Raw genomic sequence first — 16,542 nt, 5'->3', positions numbered from 1 at the left:
CAAAAACATAGATTCCTTAAACCCCTCCTCTGTTTATTCAGAAATTAACTAAAAAAAAATATTAAGCCTTTAAAAAATGAAGTCAAAATGCAATAAAACTGTTTGATCTTGTTGATCAGTTTTTTTTTTTCTTTCTTCTTTATCAGTCTTGATTTGATCTGGTTCTGTTGTTAACCCTTCACTTCATTCCTGAAAAGTGACTTTGAATTTGTGCCATTTTGTTGTAATAATATTTTTTATTAAATCAAATACGAAAATGTGAATGCTCTACATACTAGACGAAAAAAATTTTTGGTGTCATTTTCATTAACATTGAAAGATAAACATTAAAAAACCTAAAGAAAAAAGAAGAGCCTTATATGTGGCCTATAAACAATTGATATTATGGGGGAGGGGTCAAGCAACAAGCAAGCAACGCGCAAACTGCGCAAGAGTTACGCCGGTGAACGTCAGTCAATTGAAAGAGAAAGTGAAAGTAAAAAAAAGTAACGGAGCTTTCTCTGCATTAACGGCGCATTTTCTCTGAGACAACGCGAGACGAAACTACTTCAACATATGCTGAAAACGGTATATAACTGTCTTAAATTATTCCTTTAATATTTCTCTTGTGGCCCATATAGTGAAAAACATGAGAAAAAAAGTAATTCGCGTTATACAAGTTGTTTTTGAAAATTGGTGCACGAAATAAAGCTGCTCATCATTTTCATTGATGACTGCAGTGTTAATTCTTTTAATTATAGGCCAATTATTAATTGTATAAATTAATAGACCTGTTAAAAACTCGTCATGTAAGAAAGAATGTAACAGGCCTACATAGGAAATACTAAATCCTCTTAATATTGCCAATTTGTCAATATTCGTCACATGATACGACTCATCTCAGCACGGGCAGGTTACATTGCCTTTTTCGAAGCTGCTGTATATAAAAAAAAAAAAAACACAAGGTGGCTGAATTTGCATGATATTTAGAGAGCTGAAGCTTACAGACGTTCAGTACTTTCAAGCAATTTAATTAGTTTTTTAGCAACCCCTGAACTGTTAAGCCCCTCCTTAGCACCCCCAATAAAAAAGCCTGGAGCTGCCACTGCTTTTAGCTGTTTTTAAAATCAATCTGCAAAACGGTGATTGTAGAATAGGCCCTCTATATTTTAGTTATGGAAATGACATATTTAGAGTTTTGATAAGGGATACGAACATATCCTGCTCCCACTGTCCTCTTTTTTGAAAACTAAAATATGGTCACCCTAATGTAAAATGTAATTGTAAATGTAAATGTAAATGTGCAAGTATTCAGAGCGAACACATGAATGTTAACACATGAGTTAACTGTTTCTTATAATGTTTTATTTTCCTTTGTGTCCTTTAGAGATGAAGTTCATTTGTTTGACTTTGCTGATTATTGGTGGAATTACAGATTCAATATCAGGTAATTATTCACACCCATGAAAAGAGCTGAAGTGTGTGTTTCATGTTCATTCATTGTCCAGCTGAACTATATTTATAATTATAGTTTAGTTTATAGTTTATGTGATAATGACCAGGTCACTGTACATTATGCCATTTATTACATTCTTACCAAATAAATGGATGTGAAATTTTGATCTCAGGTGAAATTATTTTATCAGCTTAAGTGTAGAAACCACAGAACAGAAACTGTAGGTTTCCTGGATAAATTGTCAGTTATTTATCATTATTCAGAAATATTAACCAGTTAGAATAAAGTTTACAAAGAGCCATTTATTAATGCTAATGGGTTGTAAAATGCACAAAAGCAGTGTTTTCAAGCAGAGATGATCGGACGCAGAGCTGTGTGGAGAAGGACAGTCACTGCTTTACATGTGAACACTGTAGACCTTGAAGGATGACAGTTCAGCTGACAGGAGGTTCACATTTAATTAGACCTGCTCTCTTTCTCTTGTAACAGAGCGGTATGAAGTCGTGGGATCTGCAGATACTGTTTTTGCTGTAGCTGGTGAAGCTGTGATTCTGCCCTGTTCAGTCAAACCCAACATCAGTGTTGTGGACATGAGAGTGGAGTGGTTTAGATCTGATCTGAAAGACACACTAGTGCATCTTTATGATGATCATGTAGACAAAAATACAGATCAGAGTCAGTCCTACAGAGGGAGAACAAAACTGAATCATCAAGAACTACAGAGCGGAGATGCATCACTCAAACTCTCATCAGTCCGAGTCTCTGATGAAGGACTTTATAAGTGTTTTATTGAGTCCAAATCCTGGTCTGATGATGTCATTGTTGATGTCAAAGTTGAAGGTGAGTAAACCATTGAAAACTAAAGGCTGGAATACACTACTTCTAAAATCTGAACAGATTTTAAAACCATACACTTAATGACTTTGTAAATAATCACAAAGGAAAGCTGGCCATCACACACTAAACGAGGATCACACACTACCAGACTTTCAAGTTGCTCCGATAACAAACTCATGCAGAAACATGCGCCTTGTTGCTAGGAGACGTGTTACAAATGAAAACAATTATGTGTTCTAAAATCGACTGAAAATATCAAACATGTTTGATCTCCGACTGAATGGAATCAAAGTCTGAAGCTAAAAATTTGGAGCCTGTGACCTTCATACACTACGCAACTCAAGTCAGTTCAAATCTGCAGACTGGCTCTGACTTTCATTAACTAGCGTCAACTTCTCCAGACTGTAAATTGGGGGAAAATCGTGGAAAATGTTGTGTAGTGTATTCCAGCATTAACATACTCTATCTAACTTAAAAAAGCCAGAACAACAACAGAATGCTCTTCTTGTTGGTCTGTAGCTGTAGGACATCCTCCAGTGATCACTGTAGATGGGTTTGATCATTCAGGAGGGCTTCATCTACAGTGTGAATCTGAAGGCTGGTATCCTGAACCTGATCTTGAGTGGCTGGACAGTGAAGGAGTCAGTTTGAGTTCAGAAACTACAGAGACACACAGAAACACAGACGGATTCAGTGTGAAACACACCACTACTGTACATCACCGTGATGACAAGATTCACTGCATAGTTAAACTGAGACATCACATGCTGGAGGCACTGATTATCAGCTCAAGTAAGGACTGACACTTTTGTTACTGTAATTTTGTCATCATCTTGTGGTATTTTTGATGCAGTAAAAAGATTTAATGATTATCAGCTCAGTCAATTACATTATGTAAAGCTAAAACATTTTACTGTCTATGTACCATTCAAAACCAAACATTATATATTTAATAATCATCTCGTCAGAATGCTTAATTGCTGTTATGTTTTACAGGTAATATGTTTAATTCTTGGAGGACATCAGTCATCATGATTGTTGTGCTCAGTGTGATTGCTGGAATACTGATAGCTGTGTTTGCTCATAAAAACAGAGGTAAAATACTTGTTGTTTTCTTGTTATTTTATATATTTTATGTAAATAAGTCAGAATGGGGATACTTTTCAAGGCAAGGCAAGTTTATTTATATAGTACATTTCATACACAATGGTAATTCAAAGTGCTTTTACATAAAAAACGATTAAAATAATCACAACAATAAAAGCAAAGTATTACAATTTTAAAATGATTAAAAATGTATTTAAAATTAATTAAAACATTTGAGAACAATAATAATAAAATGAGGATTGTAAGGGTGTTTTCTCTGCAGTGGTTCAGACTGTAGGATTGCAGAATGACTAAAGAAACGATGGTGTAAAATTATCTATTTTCTTGTCTATTACCCCCACCACTGCCACGTATACCAACCACAGAAATAAGAGCAGTTAGAACAGCTAAATATGTGGGAGAGCACTGATATTATGTGAATATATTGTATTGCAATAGTTAGCACTTTAATGTTAATGTTGAATTGAGACTAGTTAGCAGCAAGCACATCATTTATAATGGGAATGGTTTAATAACAGTATTTCATTATGGTTACCCTTGAACTGTTTACAAAATAGATGAAGGATGGTAAAACACAAACAGTTAAATATACCCAGCATGTGTGTAAAATGTTATCTGAGAGAGAGAGAGAGAGAGAGGCACGATTTATGTTAAAATACATCGTGTATACACTCACTAAACAAAGAGTGACAGCTTTTTTAGTGGTAATAAACACTCTTTGCAAGCTTTCTAGTCTATGATCCATTTAAAATGTAGAACTTTGTTTTTCAGACACACACACATTGCAAAGTTTCGGGAATGACATCTGCATATTTATGTGGGATTCACTCTCGAAGTAGCAGTGATTGACACAATGATGACCAAAGCATAGATGGGAGAAAATATGTGAAAAATGGGCATTAAGACTATAACTTTAATTAACTATATTTAATTTATAGATCTTATACAGATTTAAACTGCTGTTTCTGTCAATGCTCCAGTGAAAAATACCACAAACCATACCATAAATAAATCCATGTAAGATTTTATATGGTCACATTATGTAATTATGTATATATAAATGTTTAATGTTTTTAAACCTTTATATATTACATCATTTTAACACCTAAATGTTTTCAGAAGAGTATAGGGTACATGTGATATTTAAATCAGAAATCAAAGGATTGCTTTGTTGCGTTTATATGTATATTAAAAAAAGTTATCGATTTCCTGAACCTGTTCTGCACGTTGTAGAGACGTCCAAGAAAATCCTTAGCCCGACGGTCAAATTTTGAACCTCATATCGACGTCCAAGGGACGTCGTAGTTTGACGTCCAGATATGTACCGGATTTGCATGTCGAGTAGACGTCCAGATATGGTCCAGACCGACCGACGCAATTTAGACTTGATCTGCACGACGTATAGACGTCTCATGTTTGTTGGGTGGAGCACCCTCGCTAATTTTAGAAACACCCTCAGTGATTATTTCTGGAACCTTGTTAATACGCTTTTATTGCAAAACTATATACAAATACAATACAAATGCACTTAATAAAACAATTGAATAAATGCATATTTATAAGTTAAGCACTTAACTAAAATAAGTAGGCTATTAATAAAATAAATAACTAGTGAAGGCTGACTATAATCAGCTTGCTTCCATTTAATGAGATAAGCCTACTCCTCATCTGAATTAGAAAAAAAACGCTAGTCTTCAGTGATGCAAGAACGTTTGAGCATATACGTAATCTCTGAGCAAAAGCAGAGCCAATTCATAAAAGAACAATGTATATTTAAAAGCACACATCCAGTTTTGTGTGAGTGAAGGAAATCCACTTGCGAGTGGAGATTCGTGCTCGCGCATTACATAGATCACATAACCTTATGCGCTCTCGATATGTCAAATATCACGCTATAGAAACCGCCTAAAATTAAGGATAAAGAGGAGAAGAAAGCGGCCCTAGGCAGCTACACATGCCAGGATCCGCCACTGCCAGATGCAGTTACAAATTTACTAAAAACAAGTCTATCGCAAGACATCTGGTGGGGGGGGGCACCTGGGGTGGCCAGCCAAATTTCAGGGGGGGCCGGTGCCACCCCTGGCCACCACGTAGACACGCCTCTGGTTTCCAGACACATCTGTAGAACTGAACCGGATGTGTGGTTTGTTAAAGTGTGTTTTCGTCCAGTCACCCCAGCGTTGTCTTGAACTGAGGGTCTTCATGATGCTGCAGGGCCTGTCTCCTCTCATGCCAGTGTTTGCTGTCCAGACAAGATTGAGATTCTGGATAAAAGCAGTGCAATACCTGTCAGATAATTTGAGAAGGGTCTGGCTGCAGACTTGCACTTGCATTCTCAGACTTGCATTCTCAGACACTTGCGCTTCCATTCGTGACATCCGTCTTTTTTATTTTGTTCTATTTATTGATTACTTTTTGTTTGAATCTCTCATCATTTTACAACAGTAGCCAGGTGGTGAAGACAAGAAAAAAGAAACAAAATTACGAAGTCACTTGCAATCGTCACTTGCACTCTCAGCTACCTGGGACGTCACTTGCAATAGACACAAATCGTATGTGTTGCCAATGGAGACAAGACGCTGTGGTGATTAAACGATTAAAACTAATTTAGTACCGTAACGTACAGGGTCCTGCAAGAAAAAGACAAGACCCGCAAATCCGCGGCCACAGAACAGCAGAATATGAACGCAATGCACAAAGTATCTCGTAAAGCGTTTCATTTCCTCCCGTAGAAAATCATTATAAATAAAACACATAGCTTAATGGACAAAGACAAAGAAATAAAAGAGCTGTAGACAGTTATTCTATATGGAAAAACGCTCAACGCGAAACTTTGCATGTTGCATTTATTCTGGGCTCACCTGCTTGCCTGTACATATTATTTATGTATATTTTAATAATGAAGAGGAGCATATTGAGTTTCTTCTTTATCTTCTTAGTCTGATATTATGCCACATTATGCCATGTTTTGCCATGTTTTATACATTATTCATTATATTAATAAACTATATTGAATTTGATATTTGAATAGCATCTTAATACATTAAGCCATATTAAGTGTTCATATTCTGCTGTTCTGTGGCCGCGGATTTGCGGGTCTTGTTTTTTTTCTTGCAGGACCCCTGTACGTGACGGTACTAAATTAGTTTTAATCGTTTAATCACCACAGCGTCTTGTCTCCATTGGCAACATGCACGATTTCTGTTGATTGCAAGTGACGTCGCAGGTAGCTGAGAGTGCAAGTGGTGATTGCAAGTGACTTCGTAATTTAGTTTCTTTTTTCTTGTCTTCAATACCTGGCTGCTGTTGTAAAATGTTGAGAGATTCAAACAAAAAATAATAAATAAATAAAACAAAATATAAAATAAAGACTGCAAGTAATGTCACTACCGGAAGTGCAAGTGTCTGAGAGTGCAAGTCTGAGAATGCAAGTCTGAGAGTGCAAGTGCAAGTCTGCAGCCAGACCCTTTTGGAAAATTTTGATGTCTTGCATGGCTTCATTCCAATGCTACCACAGACCTCTAAAGCTGTGCTGGAGTTTTATACTTAGGGATTTTTTAATAACTGTAAGCTCAACAAGTCATTGAGTAATTTTGATCAATATGTTACTTGTAATACACAGGGTGGCCGCGGGTCCTTAAAAAGTCTTAATTAAATAAAGTTTTCCTAATAAAAGGAAATTCTTAAAAGTCTTAACATATCTTAAATTCCGATTAGATGGATCTTAAATATTTTCAGTCACAATTCCACAAAACGTTCTCCAGTCTCTGATGGACTCGGTGACTGTTTAAAATCATTAGACAGGCAGATTTCCCCAGCTGTAGTTACTGCTACAGTTAGCTGACCAGCCTCCTAGCTAGTTTAATACACAACACAGAATTTTTGAGGGGGAAAAAATCATAAGGCTTCTTTAAGAAAAAAAATTAATAAACTAAGTTGTTTTGTGGATTCAAATAATTAGACATGCTAAAACACAGAATTTGGTAACAATAAAAAATATGGTGAGAAAAAATAAAATATTTCATAGGGCCCTAAATGTAATTTTTGTTAAACTTTTATTAAATTGATGTGAAAATGTATAAGTTTCATGGTTTTAATTAATAAGACTTCCTTTTTGATTAATAAACTTTAACTATTAAAACAGAGTGGAGAAAAATTAAAACGGAAAAAAACAGAATTCAGACAAATTCAAATGGAAATAACGGAATTTGGAAAAAAAATAAACAGAATTTAGGGTATTTGTGGTAATTTCAACATTTACTATTACTATTATTATTACTTTTATTATTATTACTACTACTAGTATGATTCAGTACTGTTTTATATATATATAAATAAAGCACTATTTTAGTTTTTGTTCTGTATCCATTTTAAAAACTATTGGTTAATTAATCGGTATCGGCCAGTGTGGTCCAACCTAGCTATCGGTATCGGCAAAATCCGCTATTGGGTCGACCTCTAATATGTACCGAACAATGACTAACGCGATCAAATAGAGGCACGCACTAAAATGCAGCAATCCATGTCAGCAGTGTGAAAACTTTTAAAACTATCAAGAAAGATGCAAAAATCATTACAAGCTCGAAACACCGACAGCGAGAGACTGTTTAGTGCTGCATCAGATGTCTCCGATGAGAAAAAGAGGTGGCAGATGCTGGTGGTTAGGTTACTGTATGATGATTGAAATCGCAAAATTACCTCAAACGATTAGTAAATAAACTGCAGAATGTTATATTTTATAATGCACGCAGGAATTGCATGTATTCTGACAGTGCTGCACGAGCTCGCGGCGCCAGGGTTCAAAGTCCAAAGCACAAGGAAAAACTGTACTGAACAATGTAACCTGTAGCTAATACACAGAGTGGCCGTGGGCTCTTAAAAAGTCTTAAATTCTGATTTTTTTCGGTCACAATTCCATGAAATGTTCTCCAGTCTCTGACGGACTCAGTGGACTGTTTACAATCATTAGACATTAGATTTTCCCCAGCCGTAGTTACTGCTACAGTTAGCTGACCAGCCTCCTAGCTAGTTTAAAATGGGTTAATGCAAGTTATTGAAAAATGGCTCAAGAATGACAAATAGCCTATTAGACAAAAAAAATAACCAGTTGAAGCATCGAAACGTGAGAATGATTCTTCTGATTTTACTACACTTACCGTGAAACAGAGATTGATAATGGATGGAGTATTTCTGGTATCAAGGCTTGCGCTTCATGTAAGAGACTTTTATGGAGAAATCAAAACAAATGAGTATGAAATTAGTAAAAGAGCTGAATGGTACACATAAAGAAACTCACAGAAGAAACATATTGAGGTAAAATTCTGAATGTTGAGTTTTTTATTTATAACATGATGTAGTCAAGCAACATATCATGACAATGGAGCTATTTGCCGGCATATTCTCACGATTGCAATGTTACATTGATTTTACGTAAAATAAACACGTCTGAATTAATTCAAAATTATGCAGAAATGTCAACTAATAGAACCAGATAAAATATTGCTTCGAATAAAATTTGTTTACACCACCCATAAATCTCAGTCTAAGAGGTGCTTTGTGGGGTTTTTTGTTAGGATATTAACTGCTGCATTGATGTTTGTTGTATATCGTAATAATAAATGCATTTTTTGACAGCTAATACATATATAGATTATATATGATATAGAGTATATTACATTTAACCAATTAAATATAAGCAATATCTACTACGTAAATAACGGTGTGATTTCCATCAAGGTTGAGGGTCTGTAATTTCATATAAGGTGGTATTAAAAAGTCTTTAAAAGTCTTAAATTTAAACTTGTTCCTATCTGTAGATACCTGATACTCTGAAGAGACAATTCACCTCTGTTCTGACTCCCTTTAGATATCGCTGAAATCTATGCTTGGTGAAGCAAATTAGCTCAAAGGGAAATGTATATAAAATTTGGGCAATTAATTATAATTAATTGGCAATTAGTTTACCTCGCTCCAGTAGTAACTGGTAGCAGATTACCATTACAGTTAACTACTCTGGTTGTCCCGTGAACTTCAGTTATAAATGCATACACTCTAAGAAAGGATTTTTCGGTCCGCCACAGAAAGTAACTTTTTTAACAGTGAACTGCCTTGCGCATGTAGCTATTAGGGTGTACCCCCCGAGATCCGATGTGGCCTCGAGTGATCTTACTGGTCTGGCCGAGAATGTGACATAGTCCGCAAACCAATTTGCAGTGTTTACGATTAGAGCTACACATTATCCTTTAATCATCGGGATCTCGTTCACACCAACGTAATCTTATTCCTAATACATGATTTCAGCTATTCTATTACAACGGTTTCACATCGTGATTGCAGTGGAGCGTGAGAGCCCGTTTTGTCGCTGCCCATGTTATGAATCATTCTGCTGGCTCGGGCCTGATCCGAACGCAACACAACCTCATTATTTCTGTGTTACAGACATTTAAATACGAAGTACTGGGATAATGTTTATAGTTGGTTTAAACTTTCTTCTACAATAGCGCTAACGGCCCGTTTAATATAATAGTTCATTAAAATAGAAGTTTAGTGTCATAAGTACAAGCTGATTTTAAACTGCACCTACTTTTGTTTTTGCATTTTGTGGTTTTGTTATTCGTTGAATAGATACTATTTTTTTCCGTTATAATTTCATCATTGATGATTTCTTTTAAAAAGCTAAAAATCTTGTCTCGTCTACATTATCGTGAACCCCGTCTCAGTCTCGTCTCGTCTTGTGGGATAAGTGTCGCAGTCACACCCCTAAGTATCTATGTATCGGATCAGTAAATCGTGACAGAGCCAGAACTCTGTATTGTGCCCAAGTTTTAACTAAACCTAACACATAACTACTCGATACAAACAAGTGTGGTCTTTGGGATAGTCGCGTGGCCTAGTGTTAGATTTTTGACTCCTAACCCTAATGTGTTGGTTCAAGTCTCGACAGCATACCACTACTGAGGTTCCCTTAGATCAAGGCACCGGACCACCAACGCTCCCCGGACGCCCGCAGCATAAAGTGTCTGCCCCTGCCCGGGTGTTTGTTCACGGTGTTGTGTGTTCCCTGCGTGTGGGTCAATTGGATGGTAAATGCAGAGCACGAATTCTGAGTAGGTTCACCATACTTGGATGTTGTCCGTCACTTTTTCACTTTCAAACGAGATACATCACTCCTTCATGGTGAGGTTTGGAAATTGGAGGACTGAAACCATAGAAAACCAGAGATGGTGCTATTATGGAAAATTGAGTCATGCGCCTTTTTCATACGGGGTCTACATCTTATCTAAACCTCTGTTTCCTTTAGTTTAAATGTACTACTTGGATTGTCGCTTGGCTTGGAACGAGCGTCTGGATCCATCTCGGATCAAGTCTTGATGGTTTGGAGTTTCAGTGGTGTAGGATTCATATCACGTTCTCCAGGGTTAGAGTGATGAACTCCGAAAAGATGTTATTCTGACTCTGTTGTGGTCGGGAGAGTTTTCTCCCCGATGGATATCATGACTAGGAGAGACATTAGCTGAGATCCAAGTTCGTTGGTGAAGTAAAGACAAGGCCAAGCCTGTCGAAAACGTCAAGGGTTACAGAAGAGGTCTAGCTCGCCATCCTCATCTTCAGAATCTAACAAACCGCAGACGGAAAGCGGTCAATGATGTGGGGCCTTTAGTCTTCCTTTATTTTCCCCCCGAATGTCCACCTTCTCGTGGGTCAAAGAGCCAGGGTGACTTGCTCTTCTGGAGGAAAAGTTTAACGACTCTTTGTCCTAGCAGTGTTTTGAATATAAACCGATTGGTTTTCAAGATAAGAATCGTCAGAATTCTTTAATACTAATGTTTACATAATATCAACATATAATATACTAAATTGTCTATGTAATTAATTTAAAGTCATTTCATAGAGCATATGTGCTGTTTGAGAGAATTAGAAGGATGGAAGATCCTCGACATACGTTAGGCTTAAGTTTATCTGGTCAGAGTCACAGAGTCTGTGTTTTGGCGAGGGGTTTTGTGATTGTTTGTTAATCTAATGAATTTGATTTGTTAAATCTAATGAACAATTGTCTGATGGTCCAAATGCTACACTGGTTTTCTGATCATAACATTTAAGTTGTTACCTTCTGTATAATCATGTAAAAGGAAAAAAAAAGTTCCCAAGTTTGACGAGACAGTTTATTGACTTTACCAGGGTGCGTTGATTGCACAGACTGGAACTGTTTTTGAGAGCCCAGCATATTGACAGTGTGTGTGTATATTTTCTTTCTCTGCCTGATTGATTGTTCTTATAAGTCGTTTAGAGTAATGCCCCAATAATGAAGCCTTGGATTTCACACTAACAAGATCTTCTGCACAAAAATAAAATAACTTTTCAGGATGGGAGCATTGGCATAAAGAGAGATTAATAAAGTTGATAGTCGAAATAACAGAAGAGAGGTTAAAATTTACTGATAAGGTAAGAGAGCAGCTGAATGTAAAAATGTAGATCAAAGAGGCAGGGGCTCAAAACCTTGGGCAGGTCTTGAGAAGAAGGATACCAATATCAGACTGGGATGCTGTTTACTCCGATATAAAATTGTAGCGGATAAAGGAATGATTATTATTTAAGGTTTGACAATCTGATTTTAGTGGGCAGGAAATTAATAAACCAAGACCTATCTATTAAGTGTGGAATACTGAATTTTCATACGGGTTAAACGTCTTTTTCAAATGTCGATGGTCAAGAAGGTTCCAGGCCTGATAACATAAGAAGTAGGTGTTAAGGTAAGGCAGTGTCACTTCTTGGTTATAGAAGTTTAAACACATTCACAACATCGAAGATCTTTGATGTCAGTAAGTCCCGCCAACTTTGCAAAATCCGTTTTCATCATCAAAACACTTACGATAAAAGGGGCCAAGACTCAAGAGATGTTGAAGATACGTGGGGCAAGATCAAGAGTTTTTCATAGAGTACGATGCTAAAGAAGTGATTGGCTACAGGAAAAAATACCAGGGCAGGATAACACCTAGTACTTAGAAAAAAAGATTAATGCAAGAGAGTATCCAAGAAAACGATTGAGTGCCAGATCACAGACCTTAGAAGCTCAAGAAAGTATAAGACCAAAATTGAGAAGTAAAGATGCCCAATTGACACAGAAACCTTTTTCAGAGAAACCTGGCTATGAAGCCGATAATGCTCTTCCAGGAAAACTGAATACGGTTTAACAAGATACCAAGCAGCTTACTGGTATAAAAGCATCCAACCAGTAATGACAACAATGCAACGCTAATACAACAGAAAAAGACAGACTTGCCAGGTCGGTACAATCTTGGAAAAGTACTAACAACCGGAACCCTATTAGCCATCCATCCCATCCCACACAATAATACTAAAGGAATAGAACTTTCACTCCTCCTACCACAAAGAAAGGTAGTGGATGCTTATTTCTGCCATGAAATCTCGGTGAAAAGCACCAGGGATTGATATAGCATAGATCTTACTGAGGCGGATATTTACTATCACAACAGTCCGACCGTTTCCAAAGTTTGGTGACACTATCCCGACGTTGAGTAGAGGCTCATATTCAACTTGCAAAGAAAGGAGAACCTCAGCAATTGTACAACTGGAGGGTCTCACTTCTTTTCTAATTCCCACAAGGTTTTCTGTAGGGATCCTTTTGAAGAGGGTCGCCAGGCCATAGACCACCAGTTAGAGAGAAGAAGCTATGTCTTTCGAAGTGGGAGAGGTGCTAGACCAGATTTTGCACTTCACAACATCATGAGCTGTTATGGATGGAATGCACCCACTTTACATAAGTTTTCATAGACTTCACAAAAGCATTTGACATGTCCCCGAGAGAGCTATAAGACGATATAAGAGCGTATGGAATCCACCTAAGATGGTAAACTTATTAAGAGTTTGAGAAAAACTTTAAACAACAAGTGCGAAGTTCTGTGAACACTTTGAGGCGTCCATTGTTTCTCTGATAATAATGCAGAATTTCTTGAGTCAGATCTGGCGTGTGCGGGTTTGTATTCCTCTCACCTCTTCTTTCCTGATCACCATTGACTGGGTTATGTGTCCACACAAAATCTGCCTTCCCTACGGCAGATAATGGACTTCCTTTTCTCATTTGGAAAGATCTTGAACTTCGCCGTGATCTGGTGGTAATCTCAGCACTACACTCACTTGGAAAAAAAAACAAATAGGTGACAGATATTCAACAGTTTGCTGTCATTAAAAGACGAAGACGCACTATGCGTAGTAGTCTCGTTGTTTTCGTGCCCATTACATAGCCCATTTCCACTGTCCGGTCCATTGCGAGCGAAGGGCTGAAACGGTCCGGGCAGGGCTTAGCTCGGGCCAGTAGCACCGAGTGCAGAAATAGCGCAGCGGTTCCACCATCGGGCCCAGACGCTTGCTGCCGCGTCACTGACCCGCCCTTTACAAACCCTCTCGGAACAACGTCATTACACCCATCATTTTCACCACAAAGAGAAGTTATAGAAACTAAGAAATATAAATCACTGCACATGCGCGATCAAAAACGACAGATAACAGCGGCCTTTGTTTGATGCTTTGGTTCAATATTCCAAATTCAAAAGCATCTAATTTTTTTACTATAGAATAAGTGTACATTGATCATAATGAATCAATTTACAGGACCTCAAAATTAAATCACCCATAAATAAATGTATGTTCTATTTTATATTTATTTATTTTTAACGTCTTATAAATAGCCTCTTATTCAAGCTCGGTCTGTTTCTGTTGTAGTATTTGTAGCCACCTTAGGCCGGTATACGTCCATTTTAGACTGAATGATAATAGCTCTATTTTTATAAAAGCTCCCGAACAAAATCATTATCATATTTGATTGACATGGCTTGTCTGAGCTAACTCTCTCGAGATGAGACTATGACAGTCTATAATATGTTCTAAAAAATACACAATTTGTGAGAGAGAATAAGAACTAGACGTCTGATTTCTCCAAGTGGTTGCATTTACCAGTTTATTGTTTAGCTGCATATTCTGTTACATCTCTTATAATATTTCCTGCCTTTTATGATGACTGCGACTGGCACCACAGCACGCCCGCTTTAAGCCACAGTGGAAACGCGCGATTGAGGGAGAGCCACCAGGATGTGAAGGATTTCACTTATCTTGGATTATTGCCGGATAACGGAGCCCAATAAGATAGCAAGCCCGAATATTAAAGCAAGAGGAGGTTTTTAGCAGACTCAGAGCATCTGGAATGCGCAACAGCTAGCCTCAAAACAAAGATCAAGCTCTAACGCAGTGTTAAATCATGGCTTTTGGGTATGGCCTCTGATGATTGAAAGTGTGAAGGATACAAGCAAGGATAGAGGCCTTCCATAATCTTGCCTTAGAAAATCTGTAACATACAACTTGGCCCAAATACCATCTCCCATACAATCTGTACATAAATGACATATCACATAACAATCTCAGCAGGCGATCAAGATACGTCGTTAGATGGCCGGTCCATGTATTTGGAGCCCTGTGCATGATACCTAAAGTGGACTGCGTTGACACCACCTGGCACAACGGCAAAAACTTGGCAGGAGCCAATACTAGCCATGTCGACGTACTTGGAGACGCTGGCAGAAATGGGCTCTCATTGGGGGGGAGCACAGTACAAAGCCCAGGACAGACCCAGATGGAGAGAGTTAGTTGCGGCCTTATGTCCCACGTGGATGAAGAGGATTAAACTTAACTAAGGTGTTAAGGACCTGCGCAGATCAATTATGTGGAATTTTTCATTATATTTTTTTAGAGTCTCTTAAAGTACAAAAAGTCCCCAAAATATGGAAAAAAAATCTAACATAATCCCTGTGCCAAAATGTAAAGTTACCAAGAATTTAAATGATTTTAAACCAGTTGCACTAACTTCATTAATTATGAAATGGTTTGAAAAAATAGTAAAGGAATTGATTTTACAGAAGACAGAGACCAGCTTTAACTCATTACAGTTTATCCACAGAGAAGATAGAGGTGTGGAGGTTGCTATTCTTTATATTTTAAATCTGTGAACAAACATTTAGAAAAACCAAAAACATGTGCCAGGATGTTGTTCATCAATTTTTTCTTCTGCTTTTAACACCATAAAACCACATTTGTTAATAGAGAAATAATATCTCAGTTTAAAAATTGATTTAAATGTTGCTGGATGGATTTTAGATTTTTTAACAGAAAGGCCACAGTGTGTTAAAGTCCACAATGTATTTTCTAAGCAGTTGTTTTGTTCCATGGGCTCTCCTCAAGGTTGTTGTTGGTCACCCTTGTTATATATTTGTACATTTACATTTAATCATTTAGCAGACGCTTTTATCCAAAGCGACTTTGAGAACAATAGAAGCAATCCGATCAACAAGAGAACAACAACAGTATACATAAGTGCCATGACAAGTGCCATTAGTCGTTATTAGTCGTATGCCCCTTCTGCCCGAGTTTAAAAGCGATGTTCACGGAGAACATCGGACAGCCAGGGGGCAGATGGGGTGGCGTGCTGGTCTAGACGACAGTGGGCAAAAGTTGTCCAAGCAAGAGGTTAGAGTGGAGCAAAAGGTGTCCGTAGCACTGTTTGTATCCAGAGCTGAAAACTGAGAGAGTGAAGGAAGTGAGGATGAAACCACAGAGGATAGGCGAGATGGAGAGTGTCAGCGTAGGTTACATCGAAAGGTGACCTGCGTTGGGTGTGTGCCGCTTCAGGAGTAAGTGCTTGGTTTGCAGTAATGAGGAAGTGGTCTGAGGTGTGCAGTGGAGCAACTAAAGAGTTGTCCATGGAGCAACAGCGTGTGTAGATGAGATCCAGTTGGTTGCCTGATTTGTGAGTCGCTGTAGTAGACACTCGCTTGAGATCAAATGAGGCGAGCAGTGTTGAAGTCAGCAGCCTGGGGTTTATATAGGTGGATGTTGAAGTCACCAAGCAGTACCAGAGGAGTACCATCTTCAGGATAGTTTGATAGCAGCGCGTCCAACTCCTCCAAGAAGTTTCCCAATTGACCTGGGGGACGATAAATGACCACAAAGTGGACTTTAACAGGGTGGGTTTACAGTAACAGCATGTGATTCAAATGACCGTTACCTGTAGGTGATGGTTGAAGATCAAATTTCCAATCTTTCGATATAAGGGGACCAGTCCTCCACCCCACTCGGAAAATTTTAAAAAAGGATTT

The 16,542-nt window shown here is 37.8% G+C and overlaps 1 protein-coding gene across 1 annotated transcript in view; it reads left to right on the top strand.

Moving 5' to 3' along the window:
* The first annotated feature begins 348 nt into the window (after positions 1-348).
* The window catches only part of LOC122134487 (butyrophilin-like protein 3), a 62,825-nt gene continuing 46,631 nt past the window's right edge, over positions 349-16,542 (top strand). The window contains exons 1-3 of the mRNA XM_042732335.1: positions 349-567; positions 1,367-1,426; positions 1,925-2,275. Coding sequence (XP_042588269.1) covers positions 1,369-1,426; positions 1,925-2,275 — 409 coding nt within the window. The 5' untranslated portion in view covers positions 349-567; positions 1,367-1,368. The remainder of the gene's footprint in view (positions 568-1,366; positions 1,427-1,924; positions 2,276-16,542) is intronic.

The sequence above is a fragment of the Cyprinus carpio genome, chromosome A3 (genome assembly GCF_018340385.1).
Source record: "Cyprinus carpio isolate SPL01 chromosome A3, ASM1834038v1, whole genome shotgun sequence".
NCBI classification, from domain to species: Eukaryota; Metazoa; Chordata; class Actinopteri; order Cypriniformes; family Cyprinidae; genus Cyprinus; species Cyprinus carpio.
The sequence above is the reverse complement of the archived record's forward strand: the minus strand, read 5'-3'. Positions and strand labels throughout refer to the sequence as shown.